This window comes from Equus przewalskii, chromosome 6 (genome assembly GCF_037783145.1).
Source record: "Equus przewalskii isolate Varuska chromosome 6, EquPr2, whole genome shotgun sequence".
Lineage (NCBI taxonomy): Eukaryota > Metazoa > Chordata > Mammalia > Perissodactyla > Equidae > Equus > Equus przewalskii.
The window spans coordinates 49,538,068-49,565,021 of NC_091836.1; the positions used below are offsets into that span (position 1 = coordinate 49,538,068).

Sequence of the window (26,954 nt, forward strand, 5' to 3'; positions counted from 1 at the left end):
CCCTTGGCTGCTGCTCCACTCCTAAGAGGGACCCCTCTGCTCCAGGTCAGGCTGCTGTCCTCACCCCCACCCATGTAAGCACCTTTCCACAGACCAGGAATATCCCTCCCAACACTCTGGCTACGTCCTCAGCCTCCCCACTGTGGCCAAGGCTACCGTCTCCCAGTGTCCATTCTCCCTTTCTCCCAGAAAGAGAAACCCTGACATTAGCTGAGCACATGGTCCCTTAGACTAAAAAACTACATTTCCCAGCTTCCTTTGCAGCTGGTAGTGGCCATGTGACTGCATTCTAGCCAATGAGATGGAAGCAGACGCACCCAAAGCCAGCTTCTGGGAATCTTCCTCACCAGACACCTGGCCTGTGCCCTTGGCACTCTGTCCCTTCCTTTACTCCGCTGTCTGGAAAGCAGGGTGCAATGGCTGGACTCTAGCTGCCACAGTGATCCTCGATGACAAGAACACAGCCAAGGAACGGCAGAGAGGGGTTAGCTGGCAGGACCTGGGTCCGTCCGAGGACGTCCTGAAGCAGAGCCTGCACACAAGCCCTGTCTGCCAGCCTCCAGACTTCAGCATAAGAGCAGAAGAAAGAAAAGGCCACCTTGTTTAAGCCATTGCTACTCTGGGTCCCTGTTATGCACAGATCAGTGGAATCCTGACCACCTTTTGTCGCTGAACCACTCTGCAGTAAGACAGCGGGTCCAAGAGCCGCGAACGCCAAAGCCAGCTCTGCTGCCTGCCAGCACGTCGCCTGGTGGAGCCCTCCCGCCTCTGTTTTCCATGAATAACACAGGACTGGAGTCCCTGACCTGCCAGGACTGTTCTAAGGACTAGCGGTAACACACAGCCAGGGCCACACCTGTCAGGCTAACTGGCCACACGGTCCAGAAAGTGTACTCGACCTGGCCTGAGCGACCAGGACACGCCACCATCAAAACAAACATGGACACAGAGAAGGGCTGTTCCTTTCTCTTGAAGCTGTGGCGGGTCTGGCAGCCCGGGGGGTCAGAGGGGGGCGGCTCCACGTCCCCTCCCACCCCTGCCCGCTTCATTCACGGACCCTGGGGGCCGCGGGCTGCTTCTGTCGGGGTCAGAGCCAATATTTTCGGTTTTGCAGGACACTATGGTCTCGGTGAATATTCTTCTTTGGGTTTTTGGTTTTTTAAATCAACCCTTCAAAAATGTCCAAACCTCCCTTAGCTCTTTTTAAAAATAAGCTGCAGCCCCGGTTCAGCCCATGGGCCCTGATATTTCCTGTTATCCTTCCCCCAGCTGCCCCAGGGTTGAGCATTTGAGTCTGTGAACACATGTATGCAGAGCCTGGTACACAGTAAATGCTCAATAAATGCCAGCAGCCAGGAGCAACCTGCAGGCCACTGAAAGGTGACTGGCCTTCCAGTGGTACCAACTTTCTCGATTGTGGCCCCAGATTGACGCTGAATGTCCTAAAGGCAGGACCCACGACAAACTTCTGTCCCCCTCCCTGGCCCCTGCATCAGGGGGGTCCCAGGCAGGTGAGTGAAGGAAGTCACGGGCTCCCGATCCTGCGGCAGCCCGCCATTCTGCACCTTGTCTTCACAAAGGGTTTTTCTCTGGGGTTTCCACAGCCTGGCACGCCCCCCCAGACTGAAATTTAGCCCCTGTGGGAGTCGGCCCTGCTGTACGTCCTTCCCAGCCAAAGGGGTGGGGACTGCAGAGAACCAGCCAAATCGACTCACACTGACCAAGAAAGAAAAGCGACACAGTCATCTCCAGAAAGGCCGCCACGGACTGGGGAATTGAGAGTCTGTGCTGCTCTCCCTCCACAGTGGGCTTGCCGGAGAAGCTGCTTCTTCCGGGGGTGGGTGGGCAGCCCATGTCCCAGAACTCCGGAGGCCGTGCCAAAGCCTCCTCGGGCCCAGGTTGCCTGCACCTCTGCCCAAAGAAGACGGCCTGGGTTTGGGAGCTGCCATGTGGCCAATGCCATGGACGCAGGCCAGGGTGACTCCAAATGGCAAGAAGGGCTGGGGGGGGTTACCGTGCCCTGCGGGGTGACTGGGACAGAGACTTGCACAGCTGTCCTTTCCCACGTGGAGGGCAGACATCAAGGAACACGGCCTGTGTCCGGCTCCTCACACCCACCTCCCGGCGCTTCTGCAGGAGACACAGGTGGCAGCTCAGGGGTCCCTCTCCCACCTGCTGGGGGTGTGAGACAGCTGCACAGCCCTGCAGCATAAGGGGCTCCCTTCTAGAAAAGCCACTTCACCAGTCCACACCAATAACATTGCTGTCAATAATACCTACAGAGGGGCCGGCCCCGTGGCGTAGTGGTTAAGCTCGGCACACTCTACTTCAGGGCCAGGGTTTGCGGGTTTGGATCCTAGGCACAGACCTACACCACTCATCAGCCACGCTGTGGCAGCGACCCACATGTAAAGTGGAGAAAGAGTGGCAGAGATGTTAGCTCAAGGCTAATCTTCCTCAGCAAAAAAAAATAAAAAAAGAAACTATAGAAATACCTACGGCTTACTGCCAGGCACTCTGCCCCACACCCCCATGGTCCACTTCACCCACCTTCCCAGGCCCCCAGAGGCACGACTCTCATGGCCGACAAGGAAACCGAGGCTGTGTACAGGTGAGTGTTGCCACAGGTAAGGATACAGGCTCAGGAGGTGGAATGCTAGTTCAAGCCCACACGGCTGGTGCACCACTCCAGGCAGGCTCCACATTCAGAACCCTCGCCAGCACCCAAGGGCACCTCGGGCTCACCTCCCACATGGCAGGCACCGGGAGATCCCTGCGGGTGTCCTGGCCAACCCTCCTGTCCCCACCCACACAGAGACTCGAATCCCGGGGTTCTGGAATCACAGGCAGCACACAGGACCCCACCTTGCAAGGGGCAGATGAGCAGAACATGGCTCCTAACCAAAGCATTCGGGTCCCAGAAGGTTCCAGGTTGGAAAATGCTGAGGCCAGGAAAGGAAGCTCATCCTGAGGGAAGATCTCAAGCCCCTAGCAGCCAGGTCGCCCCCTAGTCATGAAGGGGTGCTCCTCCCTAACCTGTCCAGCTGCCACATCTCCGTGCATTGCCCCTGTGGCTGGACCACCTCTGCCCTTTCCCAGGGGACTGTCAGCCAGCACCCAGCGCTCTGGGAACCAGGCGGGAGCCACACGCCCCAGCCAAGGGACTTTGCACTCCCCAACCTTGGCACACTTGAGAGCAACCCCTCCTCGTGCACCGCGTGCTCCAGGCCGCTCAGGAACCAGGGCCGCCTTGCCCTGAGCAGTCACCCAGCCAACCTGGAGGCCATCGCCAGCTCGTAATGGGAGCAGGTGTTCCCGCCAAAGACGCGTTCGTTCATTGAGCAAACACGCTGTGCCACACAGTCCTGTCATCCGCCCATTCCACCAAGGGGGAAACTGAGGCACAGAGACCCACAGCGCCGGACAGGGTACCGGTGTGGCCCACGTTGTAGACTCTAAAACATATGCCCAAGCCCTAACCCCCTAGAACCTGTGAAAGTGACCTTCTCTGGAAAAATGGTCCCTGAAGATGTAATTAAAGCTCTGAAAAATAAGATCATCCTGGATTTAGGGTGTGCCCTAAATGCAATGACAGGTGTCCTTAGAGGAAAAGAGACAGAGGCACAGGGGAGGAGCCATGTGGAGACAGAGGCAGAGATGGAAGACCTGCTGCCACCAGCCACGCGACGCGTGGAGCCAGCGGAACCTGGCAAAGGCAAGAAACGCTTCTCGTCCAGGGCCTCTGCAGGGAGGGTGGCCCTCGTGACACTCATGTCAGACTTCTGGCCACGACTTGGGAGAGAGTACATTCCTCTGGTTGGAAGCTACCAAGTGTGTCCCGGCGGCCCTGGGAAACACACACAACCAGCGTCCGCCGACACTGGAACTCACACCAACATTATCCGAGCATAAAGGGGAAAAATCCTTCAACTTCTGAGGCTGGATCAGCCCAGACGGAGAATCGCAGTTTGGGAAATGCAGCCTTTCTCCTCTTTGCGAACGCGTCAGTTATGAGTTATCTCGAGAAGTGTTAGCTTTCCCACAAAACAAAGACACAGAAGCCAAAACTCTCCTGGAGAAAAATGTGAAGACTCAGGGAGATGAGGTGCGGAGTCTACGAGAACTCTCTGTCCTGTCTTCCCAAGAATTCCATAAATCTAACGCTGGTCTAAAATCAAAAACAGTTTATTTACAAAAGAATAACTGACCCTCCGGGAACTCCTTTGAGGATCGGCCCTGGGACCCTGGTTTGAGAAACGCGGCCCGACTTTACCCTGTTCCCTGCTGACGGTGGCCGGCTGCTGGCCATTCTGCGGATCTGGGGGAGCCTGCTGAGAGTAAGAGGCTGCTTCAGCATCTGTCCTGGGCCCTGATGCCCGCCCGGCACACTTCTCCCCTCTCCACATCTGGTCCCAGAGAACCAAGCTCTGCCCCAGCAAAAGACACAGCTCCTTTAGTTGAAATTTCCCAAGTTGAGGTGGGGGGAGAACCCTGTGTGAACAACGGCTCCGCGCACTTTCCTTCCAACACTGCGTTCTCAAAGCAGCCAAATATTCACCCAGGAAAGGCCTCCTCTTGGCCCCCAGAACATCAGCGTAGGAAACCCTGAGCCACACAGCTGAATGAAACAGAGTAGCAAAATGTGAACGGAGAACTCGGGCATCAGAGAACAGATCGGCGAGAGGAACAAGAGAAAGAAAAAGGACCAACTACAAAGACTCGGGGTCGTTGGCCAAGCCACTTGTGATTTCTTTTTTCCACGGAAACGTCAGTTGTGAAATTAGCTTGTGAACAGATACCCAGCTTCTCACATCCCCCAAAAGGAAGATCGGGGGACCGTGGCGGCGGAGGGGGCTGGGTTGCCTCTTACTCCGGAGCCAGGCATCAAGACGGGGCCCTCCCCGCCCACGTTTCCACCAGGGGCCCTCTCCCCAGATCTAGAAGTTTCCCAGTCGGGGGGTCCGCAAAGCCAAGTCCTCCAGATGGGTGGAACCGGGTCTTCCAAGCCGCCCCAGACTGGGGACCACGTTCTGACTGTCCGTAGCCGTCCAGGGGGCCCCTGAGATGACCAGAGGCTGCCCACGCCCCCCTCCTCCCCGCTGGGGCGGCCACACCCGACCCCCCGACTCCCACCTCCCGCACACCCCGGCCCCCTCCCCTGCCCATCCCCTCACCCCGGCTTCCTCCCGATTCACCTTCCACTCTCGGCCCCCCACTTCCTGCCCACCCCTCCCAATCTCGGGGCCCTCACTCCCCGTTTCCCGCTTCCCTCCGTACTCCGGCCACCTCCGGCCACCACGCACGCCCTCTTTTCTCTCTGTCCCTGACACCGTCTCCCCGCACCCCTCTCTTGGGACCCCCGCCCAGCTCCCCGGGCTCGGCCCCACGGACCCAGGCGGGCCCCCCGCTCCGGGCCCCCCGCCCGCCGGCCTCGTGCGCAGCCCCCGCGCCGCCGCGCCCGGGGCCCCGCACTCACGGCTGTAGAGGGCGATGCCCGCCGCGTCCGGGCCGGCGCGCACCTCGAGGCGCAGCGCCTGCTGCTCCGCGTGCCGCTGGATCTCGCCGTTCGCGTCGCCGATGGTGAGGAGGCGGGCGCCGGGGAACACCGACACGGCCGAGCAGGGCCCCGCGCCGACCGGGCCCGCCACCCCCGCGCCGCCCGCGCCCGGGCCCGCCGCCGCCGTCGCCGCTGCCATCTTAGATCCGGCTCCAGGCCCCGCCGCCGCCGCCGCCGCCGCCGCGCCCGGGCCCAGGCCGCCGCCGCCGCCGCCGCCGCCGCCGCCGCGCAGGCCGAGGCCGACGCCGAGCCGGGCAGCGCCGCCTGCCGGCCACCCGCGCCTCGCCGCCACAGCCACCGCCACCGCCGCCGCGGCCCGGCCCCGCGGCGCTGCGCCCCCTGTCGGCGGCCCTGGCGCGGGGCGGAGCGCGCGGGGGGCGGAGTCGGCCCCGCCCCGCCCCGCCCCGCTCGCACCGTCGCCGCTTTGTGAGGTGGCGCCGCCGCCCGGGAAGAGCGAGGGCGGAAGCGTACGTCAGGGGGCGGAGCTCCGCCGCGCGGACACGCCCCTCGGCCCGGGCCCCGCCCCCAGCCCTGCGCGGCTCGAACCGCTGCGCTTCGTAAGGTGGTGCGGCTGCGGGGTTCGGAGGCCGCGGGGCGAGAGCCCGCGTCAGGGGGCGGAGCTAGGCCGCGAAGACACGCCCTGGACCCCGCCCCGCGCCAACGGACGCGCTTCGTGAGGTGGCTCCCGGGCCCGGGAACCGCGGGGCGGGTCTGAAGCGCGCCGGCTCCGACACGCCCCCGAGGCCGGGCTCCGCCCCCTGGCCCCGCCCGGCTTTGTGAGGCGGCACGCGGAGGGGCGGGGCCCAGCCGCGGCGAGGCCCCGCCCCCATTCCGGTCCTGCTCCCTCCCATTGGGCCTCGCTTTGTGAGGCACCTCACTCTCCGGGAGGGCCGGAGAGAGGGGCGGGGCCAGGAGCTAGGGACACGCCCCCAGTCGGTGGCCACGCCCCCAGGCCGCAGGGCTGGGAGCGCAGTTTGCGGTGGGTCTCCGCCTCTTGCGGGGCGTGAGCCCCCTGGGAAAGCCCCCTCCCCCGCGCTGACCGCGCCTTCTCTCTTCGGCGTCATCTCTGTCCCCTTCCCGCAGTGCCCTCCTCCTGCACCCTCGGCCTTCACTGTCTCCCCCACGGAACATTCTTGGGCCCCTCCCTCTGGTCCCCTGGCTTAGCCCCTTCCCTCCCCCAGTCACTCTCCCTTCCCCCGAAGATGGCTGGCCAGTGAACCCAGCAGCAAGGCCGAGTGCCCCTTTGCTCCACACACACACTCATCTTCCCTCCAAGTCCCCCTCCACTGCTCCAGGCCCCATTCCTTTTGCGGGGACGCAAAGAGGCTTGCGGCCACTTTCCGTCTTGCCCACCTCCTGCCCTCCCCTGGACCTCCTCATTTTCTACTCCTCCCCGGGTCTCTCTGCGCCCCCATCCTCATCTTTCCACCTCCTGTACCCACCAATGCAGGGACTTTAGCAGAGTCCGGGTGGCGCTGCCCCCCTCCCCACACCCCGACGGCCCTCCCCATACACCACCCTGGCTGCGGGCAATGGAGGGGTGCTCCCCTCGCCCCCAGGCATCCAGCGATTGGCCCCCGAGGTCCCGGGCTTGAAGGATTACAGTCCACAGAGGCCTTGGGAACAGCTCAACACGTGTTTTAGTTAATAACTTAGGCAGACCAGCAGGGCAGACACGCAGGACACACCCCCAGGTACCCCATGCTCCAAAAACCCAGTCGGGTTGGCCAAGTCAGATGTGGGGGCGGGGTGGGGTGGCAGGGTGGAGGGAGTGGGGGGGGCGGGATGGAGGTGGGGGGCGGTGGAGGGGATGGATATGTGTCCTTCCCTCGTCGTCTGAGAAATGGGGAATCCAAAAAGATTTCCTGCTTTCTGTCCAGCCTCCAGGCCAATGCCGGTGCCCCGGCTCCCACTCCTGCTCCTCTGTGAGGTAGGTCCCAAGGCCAGGGGTCCCCTTCATCTCCTCTGTTCAATTCCCTGAGAAAGAGGCAGACGGAGCCCTCCAAAGTAGGTGGAGGGACCTCGGGTGCGGCGCACCGGCCAGCTGAAGGGAGATGGCTGAACGGGGGGCGCACAGATGTAAAGAGACGGAGCCCCGATCCTCGGCCTCACTGGCAGCCCCGGAAGGTGCTGAATTCTCGGGGCTCCGGCGAGGATGACGTGGAAGAGGGCCTGTTCTGGGACTCAGAGTGGCCAGGCGTCACAGCAGAGCCTGGGCGAGCATCCACGGTGGCTGCATCTTCTTCTGAAGTCATTTTCTTTGTTTGTGGAAGAAAAATAGAGAGCGAGCTGATTTGGGGTTTCAGGATCTAGGGTTTCCCCGTGTCGTGGCCTGAGACTCCCCCAGGCCATCAGATCTCATCTCACCCCCCAGACACAGGCACCCACAGCTTCAGGTCCCTGATCCTGCCTTCTGTCCTCATGCCTCCCTCGCTGCTGAACAGGGGACCAGACACCCTGGGTTCAAATCTCAGCTCCACCTCATCCTAGTGGTGTGACCTCAGTCGAGTGACTTAACTCCTCTGTGCCTCAGTTTCCCCTTTTGCACCATGGAGAGAAAGTTAGTACCTCTCTCCTGGGGTTGCTAGGAAGCATGAAGGAATTAGATAAAGAGCCAAGTGTTAAGTGAACAAAGCGATCACTACCATCTCCTTCTCTCCCACTCCCTCTAAACCTTCCTCAAAAGTCCACCCCCACCTCCGCCGTGGAGCCTCTGGCCCTGAATGCCGAGCCAGAAGTGATGAACTTGATAACACTGAACTCAGCTGATGAGAGCAGCCTGGGGTTCCACTCCCAGTCCCGCCCGCCCCTCCCCAGCTGGGCAAGCCCAGTGAGACCCATAACCAGCTTCAGTGTCCTTGTTCGTTAAAACAAACAGTCAAGTCCACCTCATAGGGTGTCATAAAGTGACTAGAAGACTTTCAGTGCAATAACACAGTACAGCTGCTTCGTTTCTGTTGTCTCAGCCGACAGCACAGCTTTCCGATGCTTCAAAAAGAAACTGGAATTGAAAGCAGGGACCCCAACAGATACATGCATCCCCATATTCAGAGCAGCATGACTCACAATAGCCAAAACGAGGAAGCAACCCAAGTGTGCACCAGCAGACAACTATGGTCCAGACATACAGTGGAATATTACGCGGCCTTAGAAAGGACTGAAATTCTGACACGTGTTACAACACGGATGAACCTTGAAGACATTATGCTGAGTGAAAGAAGTCAGTCACAAAAGGATCAAAGTTGTATGGAACAGAATAGACAAACTCATAGAGACAGGAAGGAGGAGGTGGGGCCAGGGGCTGGAGGCGGAGGGGGAGTTAGTGTTTAACGGGGACAGAGCTTCAGTTTGGGAAGATGAGAAAGTTCTGGAGACAGATGGTGGGGATGGTTGCACAGTGAGGGGAATGTACTTAATGCTACAGAAATGGACACTTAAAAATGGCTCAAATGGTCAATTTTATGTATATTTCCCCACGAGAAAAAAGGAAACTAGAAAAGATGACTAGAATTTACTGTTAAGGAAAAGAAACACTGTGCGTAACCGTGTGGCCGGCACGCTAGCACGTGTGTTCAAGGCTGAGGATAGAGACGTGCTGTTTTCACCGTGCTGGCATTTTCGAGAAGCTCCCAGGTGGTGGGGAGACCAGTGGGTGGAGAGGGCTTAGTAATCAAAGAAAACTTTACTGTATATACATTTTGACATATGGATGTATTTCATCTTCAAAAAAATTTTAATTAAAAACATATTTTTAAAGTCACCAAGACTAATACTGAGAAATGTTATTTCTCTCCTTGCTGTTCTGATTTCCATTGTTTCATGCTTTAAAAAAAAAAAGGAAAAATCGCCAGACTGGTGCCTTGAGCAGTGTGGCTTCTCAGAGAAAGTTTTAGAATTTGCCCTGCCTGCCGGGTTTTTCTTGACAGCTCAGGGTTTGTTCCCGGAGCTGAGCCCTCAGAAGGCTGAGCAGGCGGGAGCGAGCCCCTTCGCTCCCACCTTCTGCGGCCCAGCGCCTGGGGGCCGATCTGAACGTCCCTGCTCCCCCGCCGGACTCCACACTCACGGCTCCATCCGCTCCTGCGCATCCCCGGGGAGGTGGCCCGTCACCCGTCCCTCCGAGCCGGCCCATTCCCAGGCCTCTGCCACGCCGCCTCCTTCTCCCCCCGCCCACTCATCCAACCCAAAGTCAGCGCATCGTTTCCCACCCGCTGAATCCACCCGACCTGCATCCGGGGTTTCCTCCAGCTCCGCTGCCGACTCGCTGGATCAAACCACCCGCCGCTGCGCGCGCCTGGACCAGCGCTGTCGCCTCCGCCGGGGTCCCCCGGCTCCACGCCTCCCACGGTCTATCCTCCCCGACGCCGCCAGAGGGCGCCCGGGAGCACCTGACTCGCGTCACAGCCTCCTCGGCTCCCAACCCTCCTGGCTCCCACCTCCTCCGGGGTAAAAGGCAAAGTTCTCCGCGGGGCCCCCTTGATTCCTCCCCCTGTTCCACCCCAGCTCTACTGGGCCGGGCCAAGAACGTGTCCTGGTTCTGGATCAACCCTCCGCAGCCACCTCTGGGACATCCTGGATCTCCCATCTAGGTGACAAGCGAGCGTCCCGGTCCCTCCCACCCAGGCTGGCATCGTCTGTCTCCTGCACAGAAATCACAAGCTCTGAGGAAGGAGGGGCCGCGTCTGGTTCTGTGCAGACCCCCAGAGAGGGGCTGGTGAACCGGTCCCACCCTCCCCTGGCCCCCCATCATGGTGCCCCGAGCCGACTCCACCCCAGGCTCCCTGATGGCAGTCCCGAAGCATCCACGTGTCCAAACGGGACCTCTGAGGCCATCGTGAGGGAGGCCACCTGCACCGCAGACCGATACCCTCCTCTCCGTGGAGAGGAGCTGGCTGGTCAGTTCCTTGATCCGTGGTCTCCAGGGGTCACATATCTCCAATTTAGTAAAAAAAATTATAATAAAGTACAAACCCTAAGTCCACCCCACGATGCGGCTGTGCAGCGGAGTCCCAGAGACCCAGGTTCACATCCCAGCCGGGACACCGTGTGATCGGGGGAGCAGCATCCCTTGCCGAGGGGTGGGGATGTGGTGAGACCCCGCCCCCCAAAAGGGAAATGCACAACTGGGACATTCCAGCGGAAGTCCTTGAAACTGAAAACCACAGTAGGCTTTTCTTTCTACCAGGAGGGGACCACAGTGTGCATCAGACTGTCACAAATCTCCATGACCCCAAAGAAGCCACCAGGTTGCCCTGAATCCCCTGGTACCATTCTGGGGGGCTGGCCTGAGTACAAAGCCGGCGCTGACCCCGACAGCAAGCACCCCCGGGGGGCCTGCCCCTTGCCACACGAAGGCCTGGACAGCGTGGCCACCTGCGATCCCCGGGGACTTGTCAGAGCCACCTCTCAGCTCGCAAACCATCCCTGCTCAGTGATTCCGGGCTTTTCCCGGTCCCCGAAGCTCAGAGACAACAGGTCGACCCAGCCGGGGGTGGTCCGCGCCCTCCCGTGGTGAGGACAGTCGGCAGAAAACCAGGACCAAGAAACGGAAAGACTCACCGACGAGATGGCAAACAGGGAGTTATCAAAGGACATGTCTGCAACAGAGAGAGAGGTCAGTTTAAACTCCCTGCTCACCGCCCGCGCCGGCCCCGCTTCCGAGCCCACGGGCCGCCGGTCCCCCGTCGGGAAGGGCATGGGGTCCATCTCCCAGCGTCCTCTTTGCTCCTTCCAGCCTGATCTGCAAGGAGCACCTTGCACCGCTGCAAACGGAACCGTGTACCTCTTCCCCTCAGAGCCCTTCTTCAGGGGCCCCTCGCTGCCCCCCGGAAAATGGGTGCCTTGTCCCAACTCCAGTTTCTGGAACACCCCTCAGCTCCTCCCCCGCCCCAGGCTCTCCCCGAGTCGCCCACTCTTCACCCAGCCCCGCCCTGCTCCTCCCGCAAGTCTCTGCTTAAACATCACTTCCTCTGGGGACCACCCTCCCAGCCCCAGACAGGGTCCGGCCCCCCCATCAGCTGTTTCCCTACTGGAATACGGGGCTTGGCGGCAGAGAGCGCCTCTGTCCTGGTCATCGCGAGAACTCCCCCTGCCCTCAGCTCTTAGCACATAGTTGGTGCTCAATAAACGTGTGAGCCAGCGAAAGAAGTACAGAGAATGGAGCTCCTCCGCTTGGGGTCCCTTCGCGAGCATCGCACATCCCCGACTGGCTGCCTCCCTCTCGCCCCCTGGTGGAAGCCTGCAGAACGACACGCTCGGGACCACAAGTGGGGCCCCATCTAGGGCGGAGCCTGGGGGACCAGACAGGCGAGGTCTGTGCCCCGTGGAACGGACCATCCAGCGGTGGAGGCGAGTATGACGTATACAGCAGGCAACGATAACTTCAGTGTGTTTCTACTGGGGGGTACGGAGATGCCAGGGTGCTGGGGACCTGTGGCTAGAAAGCGCAGAGCCTGCCTAGGGAGTCAGGGAAGGCTTCCCGGAGGAGGTGGCCTGTAGCCTGAGGCTGGAGGGAGGAAGAATGTTCTAGGCAGAGAGCAGAGGGAGTGAAAGGCCCGAGGATGAGGCAAAGAGAGAAGGCGAGAGGTCAAACCTGGGGGCGAGGGAGGAGGGGAGAGAGCAAGGGGAGGACGGGGTGATCTTGACCCTCGGGGAAGTGAGCGGCCCCAGAAGAGGTTCGGTATCCAGAAATGAGACCCCATACGGTTCTGAGGTGGTGACCCTGCCCCGGCGGGGGACCGCAGCCCCGAGGAGACACAGACCTGTGGTGTCGAAGTTCATCTGGGCCCAGCAGGACTCTCGCTCTCTGCAAAGGGATGGGAGACGAGTGACGGCCCGCCCACTGCCCGATCCCGGGGAGCCCTGGCCCTCAACTTGGCCTTGACCCTCCGCCCACCCTCGCGTCCCCCCTGAACCCCCTCAGATGGAAATTCTCTTGCAGGAGCCCCACAGCCAGCTCAAGTCTGTCCCCAGGGCTGCTGCGGGCTCTCTGCCACCAGACAGCGGGGTGTCCACCCCTCTCTCAGAGGGAGAAACTGAGGCTAGAGCCAGCTGGGACATCCTGATGCCCAGGACCCAGGGCCACCGCCTGCAGGCTGCAAGGTGGGCCCGGCACAGCCCCCGGGGACGCCACTTGCCTCCTGCCACCGTGGATTTCTGGAGTCATTACGATCATTTGGGGCAGCTGGTGGTCAAGGGACGTGGGGAGGGCTCGGCCACCTGCTCCCTGTGTGATGGCCTGAGCCTCGGTCTCCTAGTCTGTCAAATGGAGCTATTTAGGGTGTCTATTCCCAGGCCCGCTGCGAGGATAACGGGAGCCCCGGCCACAGAGTCCCCCGCATACCATAGGCGTCTCATAAATGGCACCTGTCCCTCTTGAGCGGCCCTCCCACCAGCGCCTGCCTGTCCTGGGACCAGGTGGCCCTGTCTGGAACGGCCTTCAGAAAGCTCCTGCGCCGGGCCTCTTTCTCTCCCCAAAACACCCTGGGAGGGGCCCCAAGGCCCGGCTCACCTTTTCTTCTGCAATTTTTTGACTTTAACTGGGAACAAAAAATAAATAAGCATTTGTTAGATTTTGGCCCTGGTTGCAAAGAAGCCCAGAAACCACCACCTGCCCACCACCTCCCCCCCACTTCCTCCCCCCCACCTCCTCCCCCCGATGCTGGAAACTTCTCCCGCTCAACAGGGAGCCTGAAAAAACATTTCCCCCAACTGCATGAGCGATGGGTGTTGCTAAGACCTCTGAATAAGGCTGTGCATGTAAAGTTGTTTTTAAAAAATCTATTAATAAATTATATAAGTATTATATTAATTGTATAATTAATTAGTTATATTAATTTCAGGGCGTGGGCGAGGCCGATGGGGAGTTGGTGTTTCAGTCTGGGGAGATGAGAAAGTTCTGGAGGTGGATGGTGGGGAGGGTGGCGCAGCCACGTGGCTGAGCTGAATGCCGCTGAGCGGCCGCTCAGAAAGGGCTCAAATGGTCAATTTTATGTGGTGTAGATTTTATCACAGTAAAAAGTGTCTATCTCCATTTCTGCTGCCCACCACCCTCATCGCACTTCTGGAGGGTTCTTCCTTACTAAGTTTTGGAGTAAGCCCTTCCCAAAGGATACGCCTCTGTGTTCCTAAGGCACCGGGTGTGAGTGTGAGGGCATTTGCACACCCCAGGGGTTGCACACTGGCAGACCGTGGGCCATGCTTTCTCTGCCTGCTGTTACCTTTCCGGACCACCACGGCCAAGGTCACCAGCCCAGCGAGGAGGAGGAGGGCTCCAGCCAGGCTCAAGGAGAGCACCAGGATCCTAGTGGACCCTAGAGAAAAGTGGGGAGACAGAGAGTCAGCAGGTCATGGAGTTGGGGGGGGACACCTGTCGTTCCTCCAGCCCTCCCCCCGTACCTCCAACCATTTGGCTTCAGTGTAGCTGGACCCTGGGGCTCTAGCAAACCTTGTGTCTGGCCGGTTAGCATAGTCCCTCCCCCTAGCCATTGTGATTGGTTCAGGGATGGGCATACGGCCCGAGCTGAGCCAATGAGAGCTAATTCTGGGACTTTGGTTAGACCACTGGGAACAGAGTTTTACTCCTCTGGGCAGCATTACAAAGCTGGAAGGATATCCATCTGAAGCTGCTGGGCATGATTTTGACACCGTGAGTGGGGAGGCCTGCCTGAGAATAAGACACAGAAAAAAGCAGAGCTGAGAGGTAGTAAATGATTCCTGACATCTTTGAGCACCTGGATCCAGCCATGCCTGAAGCCAGTGCTGTCAATTAACTTCAATTCAGTGAACCAAGAAATCCCCTTTTGTTGCTGAAGCCAGCTGGAGTCAAGTTTTCAGTTCCTTGCAGCCTGAAGAGTCCCGCTGGTTTCAGCCTGGGCACCTGGAGGTCAGATGACATCCATGCCCAGCCACAAAGTGGACTCTGAGGCCCACACAGAGGTCAGCCAGAGGAGCGTAAAGCCTCACTCTACAGTTTACTTCTCTGCCAAAGACCCGGCTGCCCCCTCCTGGAGAGCGAGGGGTCTCCCGGGGAGCTGGGAGGAGGCGCCCTGACCCCAGTGGAGGTGAGCCCGGCGGGGACACAGACACACACTGTATTCTCACAGTGTTAGTACTTGTTCATTCATTCACTGGGGCCAGGACGGCTGTTGTCGCCTCCCCCCTCTGAGACCACAGGACCCAGGTGGGAGAAGAGGCCCTTTGACGGTGGAGCTCAAGGACACAGAGACAGTTCTGTCATCACCACCTGGGGGCCTCTGCTGCTGGCAAAGCGCTCTTTGCAGCTGGAAAATTCTGATGGATGGGGACACAGAGATCCTCGGCGCCAGCTCCCTGCCCTCGTCTTCCCTGTTTTCCTCCTTGCTCACTATTCCTCACTATTCCAACGGCTGTTGGGGGCACCTCCGTGTTGCTCAAACACTCTGGGCGGGCTCAGCCTCAGGGCCTTTGCACAGCCTGCTGCCTCTGCCCAGAACACTCCTCCCCAGACCCCAGGTGCCTGGCTCCTCGTCATTCAGGTCTTGGCTCTAAGAGAGGCCTTCCCTGGCCACGCTCCTCTGTCTGTAAAATGACTCCCTTCGCCAGGCCGTGTTTCATCCCTGCCACTCTCCTTGTCCCCTGCTGGCAGACTGAATATGTCTCGGACTCCTCGTTATCATCTGAGCCCATCTCCCCGGAATGTCCGCTGTGGGAGGGCAGGGACATCATTGTCTGTTTCATTTGCTGCGGAATCTGCGGTGCCAAGGACTGTGCCCAGTGCCCACGAATGTTCTGTGGCCGGGAGGGGAGGGTGCAGCCATGGCGAGGTTTAATGCCTGATTTTGGAGGCCCATGGAACCCCAGCTCTGCCACCTGCCAGCTGTGTGACTTTAGCAGGTCCCTTCATCCCTTGTGCCTCAGTCTCCCCACTCACAAAATGGGGACACTTGTTGTACCCATCGCACTGGATGACCGTGACGATTAAACAAGGAAAGATGAGGATGTCCTGGCCAGTTGGAAGCCTGGCTTGTCCTGTGACGACTTCCAGGCGGGAGGAACAGCACGTGCAAAGGCTCGGCGGTGAGAAAATGGGGCCCGGGGCAGCGGGGCCCCTGGGAGGGCCTTACCTGGGGGGATGTCCACGGTGTCGCTGTGCTCCGACAGCTGGGGCCGCATGTGTTCGCCGAGCACGCCATACTGGCAGTTGAAGGGTCCCCGAGAAGGGTCCCTGCTGCTGCCACTCAGGTTGAAGGTGACCTTGAACTGGTCCGCGGGGGCCTGCAGGAGCTGGACCACATGCTCCCCTTGATACAACGTGAAATTGGCCCCTGGGTAGCCCTCGGGGGCCTCGCACTCGATGTAGATGGGGTCCTCTTGGCTGCTGGGATGTGGGGACACCAGCAGAATGGTCGGCGCTGGGATCGCCAAGGAGCCTGTGAGATGCGATAAGGGAGGCCAGGTGGCTAGGTGTTTAGAGCGGAGGCTGACCTGGCTGTGCAGCCTCGGGCAAGTAGCTCACCCTCTCTGGGCCTTGGCTTTTATGTACCCCTGGAGGCTAGTGGTCCCTACCCCACTGAGATGCTGAGAGGATGGAGTGCCTGGCACCAGGTGAGGGGTCGCTGCGGACGAGTCACTCTAGGATCATCACAGTGGTTATTACACAGCAATGCAATGACCCTCATTATTTCAGTCCACAGCACTGACTACAGGCCAGGTCCTGTTTTAGGCGCTGAGGATGGAGCAGTGAACGAGACAGACAGACAGACACGCCTGCCTCGGGGAGTGGACGCTCTCGAGGAGACGAGGAATGCTGTGCTGCGCCGCAGACACAGTGATGGGAAGGCTGTGCTGGGTGGCGTGTCCTGAGGAGGTGACAGAGGCAGAGTGGGGGACAGCGTGCCAGGCAGAGGGAACAGCATGGGCAAAGGCCCAGAGGATGGTGGGGTGTTCAAGGAGGCCGGGGTGGCTGCAGGGAGGAGCGGGGGCGGGGGGGAGAGGGGAGGAGGGGAGAGCAGAGGGGGGTCTGTCTTGTTTCCCAGGCCGGGATGAGGAATTTGGGGCTCGGGGTACAGCTTCCTGCAGGAGGGCCCAGCGGCCCCCGCGCTCCGGGGCACAGTGTCTGGTGCAGGCGAGGGTCCTCCAGCCTTCCTGGTCCAGACCCCACCTCGCCTCCAGCAGATCGTCCTGCGGCCCCAGCCCCAGAGGCCAAGTAGCGCTGAGTCACAGGGCGTGGGCCCCGCTGTCACCTGCGCGGTGGCAGTTCTGATGCCCTTGACCCGGGGGTGACAAGGAGCCGGAGCGGAGACAGCCGGGCTCCTTGGGCCTGTCCGAGGCCCTGGGGCGAGTGGGTCAGGGCTCCCTCCTCCAGGCCCCGGGCCGGCAGCCCCGCGCTGGTTTCTGCCCCCAGAGCGGAGGCCAGGTGGGGGGAGTGGGGAGGGGGCCGGGGGTTCCAGGGGGCGACAGCTCACCGGCTGCAAAGAGCAGGACGGTCCAGGGCATCTCTCCTCCAGAGTGTGGCCAGGCGACCTGGCTGAGGCCAGCTCCTCCTGGGCCAGAGCAGCGAAAGCAGAACCGGGGCGGATTCAAGGGTTTCCTCACTGGCAGGAAGTTGCACACACACACTTGGGCATCGACAGGGACACTCTGCTGTCCCCACCCCTTCCACGGCCGCACAGCAGATCCTGGCGCCTCTCTGCGGCTTGGTGGCCACGGCTCTGCAGATGGGACGGAAAAAGGGGCCAGATGGTCGGGGGGGGGGCATTTATTTTTTTCTCCCCCAAGAGAACTCCTGGGCATGAGGAAGAGTAAGGACTGCGGGCTGTTTGAGATGCTCATGCCCACGACACTAACCACGGCCCACCCAGGGCCAAAGTTGAAACTTGTGGGGTGGAGGTGCTTGGGCATGGTGTTTACGGCTTGGCCTCTGTGATCTCAGGCAAGACACGGTCCTTCGTTAAGCCTCAGCTTGCTGTTCTGTAGAATGGGGCTAAGAGTAGCAGATATTACATCCAAAGGACTCATGAAGTGCAATGCTTAGTGGGGAATGAACGCTCCCAATGTGAAGCCACAGGGAGGAAAAGCTTCAGGTTCCAAGAGAAAAGCTCCTTTCAACCTCGGGTCCTTTGCACATGCTGTCTCCCCTGCCCGGGGCACAATGCTATCAACCTGGTCAAACCCCACTTCTCATTCGGGTCTCAGCTTAAATATCACTTCCAGGAAATCTTTCCAGATCCCTCTGGACTTAGAGAAATCCCCTTGCTGAATTCTCCCCTGGTGCCTTGTCCCTTGCTTGTATTGCAATTAGCATGCTTGTCTTTTCAAGGAATTTGTCCATTTCATCACAGCTCTTGAGCTTATTGGTATAAAGCTGTTTGTGTCCCCTTGCTAGCCTTTTAATGTCTGTAGGATTCGTAGTGATGTCCCCTCTTTCGTGCCTCGTAATAATAATTTGTGTTTCTTCTCCTTTTCTCTTGATGATTCTTGCTAGGGGTTAATCAGCTTTATTAATCTTTTCAAAGTACCAACTTTTGGCTTTGTTGTTTTTCTCTATTCTCTGTTTTCTATTTCTTTGCTTTTGGCTCTCATCTTTATTTTTTTCTTTCTTCTAGTCACCTTGCATTTCATTGGCTCCTCTTTTCCTACCGTCTTAAGGTGGAAGCTTAGATCATTGAGTCTAAACCTTTATCTTCTAATATAAGCATTTAAAACCATACATTTCCCTCTAAGAACTGCTTTACCTGCACCCCACACGTTCTGATATATTGTGCTTCACAATCATTAAATTAGAAACATTTTCTTATTTCCCCTGTGAATTTTTTCTATGACTCATAGAATATTTAGAAGTGTATCACTTAATTTCTAAACATTTGGGCTTTTTTTTAAACATTTTATTTTATTTATTTATTTATTTACTTACTTACTTACTTTTTCTCCCAAAGCCCCCCCGGTACATAGTTGTGTATATTTAGTTGTGGGTCCTTCTAGTTGCGGCCTGTGGGACTTTGCCCCAGCGTGGCCTGATGAGTGGTGCCATGTCCACGCCCAGGATCCAAACTGGCGAAACCCTGGGCCGCCAAAGTGGGGCGCACGAACTTAACCACTTGGCCATGGGGCCCGCCCCCATATTTGGGCTTTTGTGATAGCTTACTATTCATGGTTTTTAATTTAATTCCTTTGTGGTCAGAGAATACACGCCAGTATTCTCTGACCACAAAGGAATTAAAACGCCGTATAATTTCAATGCCTTAAAATGTATTGGTACTTTTCGTATGGCCCAGCGTGTCTGGGTCCACATTCTCTGAACACGTGAAATGAAAGTACACTCTTCAGCTTGTTGGTACAAATCCAGTAAATATGAACTCGATAAGTCAAGGTTGTTCACAGAACATGCTGGAATTTATTGAATTCATCCAGCTCGTCCTCTAGGAAGGGATGGGGTCTGTCTGGTCTCCTGCAGCTTCCCATTGCCCACCACTGAGCTTGGCACACAGCGAACCATAAATATTTCTTTTTAAATTTTTTAAATTGAGGTCACATTGGTTTATAACATTATAAATTTCAGGTGTAAATTTCAGGTGTATATCATATTCCGACTTCCGTATAGACTGCACTGTGTTCACCACTGAGAGCCTAGTTGTCACCCGTCACTGTACATATGTGCCCTTTTACCTCTTTTGCCTTCCCCATCCCTTTCCCATAAATATTTGTCGAGGGTCTGACTTGAAGGCTGAGAAGCACACATTGGGTCTATTTTTTTTTTTTTTGAGGAAGATCAGCCCTGAGCTAACATCTGCCAATCCTCCTCTTTTCGCTGAGGAAGACTGGCCCTGAGCTAACATCTGTGCCCATCTTCCTCTACTGTATATGTGGGATGCCTGCCACAGCATGACTTGATGAGCGGTGCCATGCCCGCACCCAGGATCCGAACCGGCGAACCCTGGGCCGGCAAAGCAGAACATGCGCACTTAACGGCTGCGCCACCAGGCCGGCCCCGCTCCAGGTCTATTTTTGTAGCTCTGTCTTGCATGTGTAGGAGACATACTCCTGGATTATTTATTCCACTGACTGTTTACTGAGTGTCACCAGGAGCCCAGAACAGTGCTGGGTGTCAGGGACGCCGTGATGCATGAGGCAGCTCCCTTCCTCCAGGACTCCAGAGTTTGGTGTGCAAGTCAGACAAGCAGCCGAGAGTCCAGCTGGTGAAGCGCTACGATGGAGGCAGCCACCGAGGCGGCTCTGAACCAGCTTCAGCAGCTTCCAGGAAGGCTTCCTGGAGGAGGTGGTATTTGACTCTAAAAGCCTGAGAAGGAGATTCTGGGCATTCTAGCCAGAGGAATAATATGTGTGAAGGGCTTTGGATGTATGTGAGGACTTCATCCTGGGAGCATCTAAAATGGGGCAGGAATCCATAACCTGGAATTTCGGATTCAGAAAAACAGCCACACAGACCTGTACCGGTCAGCTATCACCGAGACGCACCCTTAAGAGGCACGATGAGGAGTCAGTGGCAGGGGGAAGGGAACTCAACAAGGGGTGGGGACTCCCTGGGGTCCAGGAGCCAGTCTGCAAACTCCCCATGGTTGTTCGAAGCCCAAGCTGCTGTGAGGCCAACGCTACAAAGGGAAGGGGGATCCCACATGATGTGGCCTGTGCTGAGCGCTCCCCACCCCATCTCCCTTTTGCCCCTGGAACCCTCGGAGTGCCTCTGACCTCAGGGCACTGTTCTCTCTGCTGGCCTCCTCTCCCTTCTACTTCGAGTCTCAGCTACCATGCCACCTCCTCAGGAAGCCCTCCCTGATTTCGCCCGGGCAAACCGAGCCACCCCCCTGCCACCTAGCATTTACTTCTTAGTGCCTACAGCTTCCTGAAATCCTCTTAGTGCTGACCTTGCTTGTGTCTGGTCTGGCTCCCACACTGAGATGACAGCTCCACGAGGATGTGGACAGTGTCTGTTTTATTCACAGTGTCAGTAAACATTTCTTGAATACTTGGAGAGTGTGTTTGTTTACTGGAGAGAAACAAGAATCACCCATTCAGAATCCAGACTTCAGCGAAAGTGGCGGAGTCTGTAACTCGAAGGGCTTGTCCCTCCAAGGAAAAATTGACAAATCGAGCAAAAATGGTCAGAATCAACTTTATCGGAACTCAATAAAACAGCCAAAGGGTTACGCCAGCCAAGCGAATGCTGAGTTGAGAAGAAGGCAACGTGAACACGGCAGGAAAGGTTCGCCGCGTTCTCCCCGCTCTTCCCTCGTCTCCATCCAGCAGGGCGGATGGAGGTCTGTGCTCCCAGGATGGGGCCCTGGTCCCCGGCTGCTGAGGGAGCAGAGCGGCCCTCATTCTCACAGGATCGTGTTCCTCTGTCCTGACATGTCTGGGGGCTGCTGCAGGACTGTTTGAGACGCCCATCTGTTGAACTCAGAATGCGTTCCTGCCAAACACCGTAAGGCACAGGAGGAACCCACAGTTGCCTGGGACAAAAGATGGCAACTGCGGACAACGACAGACGTGGCAAAAGCTGGAAGAAGAAGTTTCTCTGGGTAGTTAGGGCATTCAAAAGCACCCATATATACTGAGGAGTTTAGAATGCAATATGCATGTCGAGGGCAGGACAAATGCTCAGAGGAGGCCCGAGGAGACCCTAAGCTTTCATCTCTGGCTGATTTCCAGGCTTGGTGCAAACAGGAAGCGAAAGCTATGGCAGAGTTGTAAACGCCCGGGCGAAGCATTGAAGAAACACCGGCTTAGATCTGTAGAGAGCATAAGAGGATCTTCTTTCTTCTTTTATTCTTTTTTTTAATTATATGAGTTGCCCTTTCTTTTATGCTTTTTTTTTTGGCTGAGGAAGATTGGCCCTAAGCTAACATCTGTTGCCAATCTTCCTCCTTTTTTTTTTTTTCTCCCCAAAGCCCCAGTGCATAGTTGTATATCCTAGTTGTAAGTCATTCTAGTTTTTCTATGTGGGATGCCACCACAGCATAGCCTGACGAGTGGTGCGTAGGTGTGGGCCCAGGATCCGAACTGGTGAACCCCAGGCCACCAAAGCAGATTGTACAAACTTAACCCCTTGGCCACAGGACCAGCATGAGGGGATTTTCACTGTTCCTTGTTGCTTTCTTCCTTTTTTCTCTCCCTAATATATAAATAACTCATAACTCAACAACAAAAAGACAAACAACCCAATTTTAAAATGGGCAAAAGACTTGAATAAACCAAAGAACACACACAAATAGGCAGGAAGCACATGAAAAGATACTCAACATCAGGGAAATGGAAACCAAAACCACAATGAGATGCCATTTCACACTCCTCAGGATGGCAATAATAAGAAATACAACGGAAACTAACAAGCGCTGATGAGGATGTGGAGAAAGTGGAACCCTCATACGCGGTTGGTGGGAATGTAAAATGGTGCAGCCACTGTGGCAAAGATTGGCAATTCCTCAAGAAATTAAGCATAGAATTATCATGACCCAGCAACTTCCTTCCCACGCACAGAAACAGAAGACCAGAAGCAGACACTCACACAAATACAGTCATGAGCCGCATAACAACGATTCGGTCAAAGACGGACCTCATATATAGGGACTGTGATCCCATTAAGATGAATATCTTGTAGCCTGGGTGTGTCGGAGGCTGGACCGTCTAGGTTTGTGTAAGGGCACTCTATGATGCTTGCACAAGGACAAACTGCCTAGCGACTCATATCTCCGAATGTATCTGTCACTAAGCGATGCATGACTGTACATGTACACACGTGTTCTTAGCAGCACGATTCACAACAGCCCAAAGGTGGAAACGACCCAAATGTCCATCAACAGGTGAATGCATAAAATGTGGTCCATCCATCCAAGGGAATACTATTCAGCCATAAAAAGGAACTGCGTGTTGATAGATGCCAAGGTGATGAAACTCGAAACATCATGCTAAGGGAAAGAAGTCAGACACGGTCACATCTCCATTTATACAAAATATTCAGAACCTACTGGATTTACTAATCCACAGAGGCAGACTGGCGGTGGCCAGAATCTGGGGTGAGCAGGACTGAGGAATCACTGCTTAGCGGGCACAGGGTTTCCTTTGGGGCGGGATGGAAATGTTCTGGAAGTGGTGGTTGCACACCCTCGTGAATGTACTAAATGCGCCGAGTTGTCCACTTAACCGTAGTTAATTTCACGCCACGTGACTTTCACCTCATTAAAAAAAAAAAGAATCACCCTTTCTCCTCGGCTACTTCAAAACGTCGGAGGACAAACACCTGGAGAGAAATGCAGTACGCGCACGACCTCACACAAACGCTGACATTACGAAGTGGTGCTGTTTGCCCAAGTTCTCGGGCCGCGGGAAAGAGCTGACAGCCACCAGCTGTGTTTGAAGAGTCACTGTCACCAGCTGCCAGCTCCTCCCCGGCCTATCTTTAAAGACTCAACATTTCCGTCTAAATATTTTTTCTTGCCTTTACATGGAATCACCAGGTAAAGCCCATTCCTCCAAACTTCTTTGCCTGTCTGTCCGCTTCCCCGAGGGAGGTCGCCTCCAAACCCTCTAAGCACCTGCGGGAGAGGTTAACTGGGGGGCGACGAACCTGGACCCTAACACATGATATTCACTGAGCGCCCGCGACGTGCCAAGCACTGAACCAGCATCCTCTCACTTAGTCTTCACAGCAGCCCGATGAGGCGGTTGTAGCGTCACCCCCATTTTACAGATGAGAACATCGAGGCCGGCAGGGTGACTGCGAGTAAAGGGCGGGGCGAGGCCACGTGGCTCCCAGGCCCACACTCTCCGCGCCTCGCTTCTCTGCGGACTCTGAGCACCTGGGCTGTCGTGTTCCTCACCCTGGACCGCTCCGATCACTCTGTTTACCCGCCGGCCCCCGAGTTTGAGACCCTTGCGTGAAGGGTGGGCCACGCCCCTCTGCGGACTTCCTATGGGCCAGGCCTCGTCTCACTCAGTGCTCACCATCCCCAATTTACAGACGAGGAAGCACATAAATGATGGTGCTAAAGCGCAAAAGCAATGAGGCGTCGACCTCACATCTGGGCCCACGTTGATATGAAAGGTCTCCGCCCCGCCCCACCTGAGCCTTTTTATAGGCCGGCCCTACGGGTCGCGCGCAGGCCCATGCCCAGCCGCTATTTTGGATCTGCTCCATCCACACTGCATCGCCAACGGTCGTCGCGCGCGGCGTACCATGGGAAAAACCGTAGAGAGGCGCCTTAAAAAGACTCGGCCGCTTCCACCTTAGTTGTCTTAACTTTTGCCTGAGAAGAATGTACCACCATGGTACTTATTTTTGTCATTTTCCCCCACCAGCGGTTGAGACCAGAAGTGGACATCTGTCAGAAAGACTTCCCTAGAAGGTTGAGTGTTTTTAGGCGCATCAGGCATTCATTCGGGCAGCTAGACTCTCAGGGGGTCCTTCACTCTTAGCTCTGCTGGTTTCGCACGACGGGCAGAAGCGGCTGCCAATGAGCTCCGCCGAGTAGCAGAGGGGGCAGGGCTAGCCCTTAAAGGAGCCGCGACCCGTTAGCAGACCGAGGGTGACCCGGATGATGGCGGCCGGCGCGGCCCTAGCCTTAGCCCTGTGGCTACTACTGCCGCCAGCGGGGGTGGGAGGGGCAGGGCCCCCGCCGATCCAGGACGGCGAGTTCACGTTCCTGCTGCCTGCGGGGAGGAAGCAGTGTTTCTACCAGTCCGCGCCGGCCAACGCCAGCCTCGAGACCGAGTACCAGGTAGAGGGTCGCGGGCCCGAGAGCGAGCGGGGCCACGGAGAGGGGGCGTGGCCACGCGGCCGAAGCGAGGCGGGCACTCCAGAGGGAAAGGGGAGGAGCCCGTGCGTAGGAGCGCGGGGGCGGAGCCAGGGGAGCGCGACGGAGGGGGCGGGGCCAGCGCGTGGGAGCGGAAGGGGTGGGAGCAGTGGAAAAAGGCGGGTCTAGAGGGAGGCCGCCCCAGGGGGCGGGGCCACCGGAAGGAGAGGGAGTCTCCAGAGTGGAGGCATCTCGCGCGTGGGCGTGGCCAAAGAAACGGGGTTGCGTGGATTGTGGGAGTTGGTGGGCGTGTCCAGGACGCGCCCCCCGAAAGGGCGTGGCCAATATGACGCTTTCCCGGGGGTGGGGCTAAGGGAAGAAGGCGGGGCCTCTTTTGCCTTACTTTGGGCGTGGCCAAGTCAGGGCGTGGCCAGGTAAACGTTGATCGAGAACTTCGGACAGGGACGTGGCCAAATGAAAGAGCGGATCCCGAAGCTGTCTTATCAATGGGCACGCGGCCGAGGCGAGGGGCGGGGCCAGAAGGACCGGTTGGGGCAGGACTGGGTTCCAGGGGTAGGTGTCAGGCTCAGGTAGGCCCCGAGTCCCGCCCTTGTTCTACCGTAGCCCTCCGCCCTCTTACCTGCCACCCAGGTGATCGGAGGAGCCGGGCTGGACGTGGATTTCACGCTGGAGAGCCCTCAGGGCGTGCTGCTGGTCAGCGAGTCCCGCAAGGCAGACGGGGTGCACACGTGAGTTCAGTCCGCTGCCTGCCCTGCTCGGTTACAGCCCTGCCCCGCCCCAGCGGCCTCGGATTACCGCCCTGCCTGCCTCGCCAAGTCCGCCTGGCTGGCCGCTCAGGGTCACGTCTGTGTGTCTGTCTGCCTGCCCAGGGTGGAGCCCACGGAGGCCGGGGACTACAGGCTGTGCTTTGACAACTCCTTCAGCACCATCTCGGAGAAGCTGGTGTTCTTCGAGCTCATCTTTGACAGCCTGCAGGACGATGAGGAGGTGGAGGGCTGGGCAGAGGCCGTGGAGCCCGAGGAGATGCTGGACGTCAAGATGGAGGACATCAAGGTGCGCCAGGCACAGCCGGGGCCACTCCTCCCAGATGGCTGGCATTGGGCAGCAGTGTGCCCCTGCCCTGCCACCTTGACTTGGGTCCCCCTTGGCCTGACCCAGCCTCCCCTACATATTGGTGCTCCCAACTTAATTCGAAAGTAGCAGCCCCCAGTTAAAATTACAGCACATTTCTAGGTGTAAACCTTGTTTTAAGGGCTTAAATAACTCCCTAAATCTCCATAACCACCCTATAGGTAGTGTGCTCTAATTATTCTCCATTTACAGTTGGGGAAACTGAGGCACAGGATGCCTAAGTAACTCTCCAAAGTCCACACAGCCAGCAACTGGCAGAGCCAATATTTGAACCCAGACAGTCTTGCTTCAGCAGCTGCTACTTATTAACCACTAGTAAATACATTCCTTATACTTATTTAAGCATTCAATTCTCACAGCAATTCTGAGGCCCAGAGAGGTTAATTAACTTGCTCACAGTCTCACAGCCAGGGAGTGGCAGAGTGAGGATTTAGACTCAGGCAGGCTGGTCACAGAGTCCGTGTTCCCAGCTGTCTCTGCCCCGTCCCCCCAAACACGAACTCTCACCCCATCCCGCAGGACAGAGGCCTGACCCTCCTTCTCTCTCTGCCCCCTAGGAGTCCATCGAGACCATGAGGACCCGGCTGGAGCGCAGCATCCAGATGCTGACGCTGCTGCGGGCCTTCGAGGCGCGTGACCGCAACCTGCAGGAGGGCAACCTGGAGCGGGTCAACTTCTGGTCGGCCATGAACGTGGCCGTGCTGCTGCTGGTGGCCGTGCTGCAGGTCTGCACGCTCAAGCGCTTCTTCCAGGACAAGCGCCCTGTGCCTACGTAGCCCCCGCCCCGGAAGGACGACCAGGAGACAGGAGGGGAGCGGGTGCACGCGTGTGACATTTGGGGTCCCTTCCCCAACTTAGTCTCCCATGGGCCAGGAGGCTCTGTGGTCTGGGCGTGGAGGGGGCCCCCTGGCAGGCCTGGCCCTCCGGGAGGGGGCTCAGCGGCTGCGTCTGTGTTCCTGGAGATGGTGCGTGGGGGCTCCGCCGCGTTGGAACGGACCCCGTGGATCTGCCGGCCCTGCCCCTGTCCCCTCCTGAATGTGCCTTAGCCCGAGTCTTCAAGGGGCACCGGCCCTGCTCGGTGCGGGACAGGCCCAGGAGGCAAATGCCCTTCCCCTACCGGCCCTGGCTGCCTCTGGGCCCCGCGCCTTCCTTCCTCTCTGGTGGCTGCTGCCTGGGCGCCTGCTCGTGCCAGGGGCTGGCAAGAAGATGCGGCCGAAGTGTTCTCGCCAGGATGGTTGCTTTATTCACAGGAAGGGCCCGGGTCCCTCGGCCCAGCGGAGGGCAAACTGGGTGTGAGGTCAGACCACCTGGCCCTCCCACCCTCCAGCAGGGGCCCCAGACAGGGCTGAGGGGTGGCCGGCCAAAACCTGCACAGGGCTCATGGAACAGAGGGCGGTCTGGCCTGGGCACCGGAGTCAATAAATTATGGTCAAAAAATCCCAGAGCTTGGTGACTGGGGCTCAGGGACACCAGCCGGGACAGCCCTGTCCCCAGGGGGCAGCCAAGCAGGCGGGAGGGGTCTC

At 57.9% G+C, this 26,954-nt stretch overlaps 3 protein-coding genes across 5 annotated transcripts in view; 1 reads left to right on the top strand and 2 right to left on the bottom strand.

Annotated features, from left to right (window-relative positions):
* Positions 1 to 5,775, bottom strand: part of CARM1 (coactivator associated arginine methyltransferase 1) — a 38,009-nt gene extending 32,234 nt beyond the window's left edge. For both annotated transcript variants that reach the window (XM_070625522.1, XM_070625521.1), the window contains exon 1: positions 5,477 to 5,775. In XM_070625522.1, coding sequence (XP_070481623.1) covers positions 5,477 to 5,696 — 220 coding nt within the window. In that variant the 5' untranslated portion in view covers positions 5,697 to 5,775. The remainder of the gene's footprint in view (positions 1 to 5,476) is intronic.
* Positions 5,776 to 7,179: 1,404 nt separating this feature from the next.
* Positions 7,180 to 25,067, bottom strand: C6H19orf38 (chromosome 6 C19orf38 homolog). Of its 2 annotated transcripts, none has more exons than XM_070625526.1 (8): positions 24,920 to 25,067; positions 16,999 to 17,244; positions 15,658 to 15,963; positions 13,774 to 13,866; positions 13,065 to 13,092; positions 12,316 to 12,359; positions 11,114 to 11,151; positions 7,180 to 7,815 (listed from the first exon to the last, which is right to left on the bottom strand). In XM_070625526.1, the coding sequence occupies exons 2-8, from the start codon at positions 17,027 to 17,029 to the stop codon at positions 7,666 to 7,668; spliced, it is 690 nt and encodes a 229-aa protein (XP_070481627.1). In that variant the 5' UTR covers positions 17,030 to 17,244; positions 24,920 to 25,067; the 3' UTR covers positions 7,180 to 7,665. The 2 variants fall into 2 exon arrangements, with proteins under 2 accessions (XP_070481627.1, XP_070481628.1); XM_070625527.1 differs by lacking the exon at positions 24,920 to 25,067 and adding an exon at positions 24,683 to 24,839.
* TMED1 (transmembrane p24 trafficking protein 1) lies at positions 21,311 to 26,872 on the top strand. The gene is made up of 4 exons (XM_008537459.2): positions 21,311 to 24,264; positions 24,931 to 25,028; positions 25,170 to 25,353; positions 25,989 to 26,872. Exons 1-4 carry the CDS (start codon positions 24,082 to 24,084, stop codon positions 26,205 to 26,207), a joined length of 684 nt encoding a protein of 227 aa, XP_008535681.2. The 5' UTR covers positions 21,311 to 24,081; the 3' UTR covers positions 26,208 to 26,872.
* Positions 26,873 to 26,954: the final 82 nt, after the last annotated feature.

Coding starts and splice junctions, on each gene's coding strand:
- C6H19orf38 (XM_070625526.1), bottom strand. CDS start 17,029: ATGCCCTGGACCGTCCTGCTCTTTGCAGCCG. Junction 15,964..16,998: donor CGTCCTGCTCTTTGCAGCCG/GTGAGCTGTCGC, acceptor CGCATCTCACAG/GCTCCTTGGCGATCCCAGCG. Junction 12,360..13,064: donor AAAAAATTGCAGAAGAAAAG/GTGAGCCGGGCC, acceptor ATCCCTTTGCAG/AGAGCGAGAGTCCTGCTGGG.
- TMED1 (XM_008537459.2), top strand. CDS start 24,082: ATGATGGCGGCCGGCGCGGCCCTAGCCTTAGCCCTGTGGCTACTACTG. Junction 25,029..25,169: donor AAGGCAGACGGGGTGCACAC/GTGAGTTCAGTC, acceptor CTGCCTGCCCAG/GGTGGAGCCCACGGAGGCCG. Junction 25,354..25,988: donor TCAAGATGGAGGACATCAAG/GTGCGCCAGGCA, acceptor TCTGCCCCCTAG/GAGTCCATCGAGACCATGAG.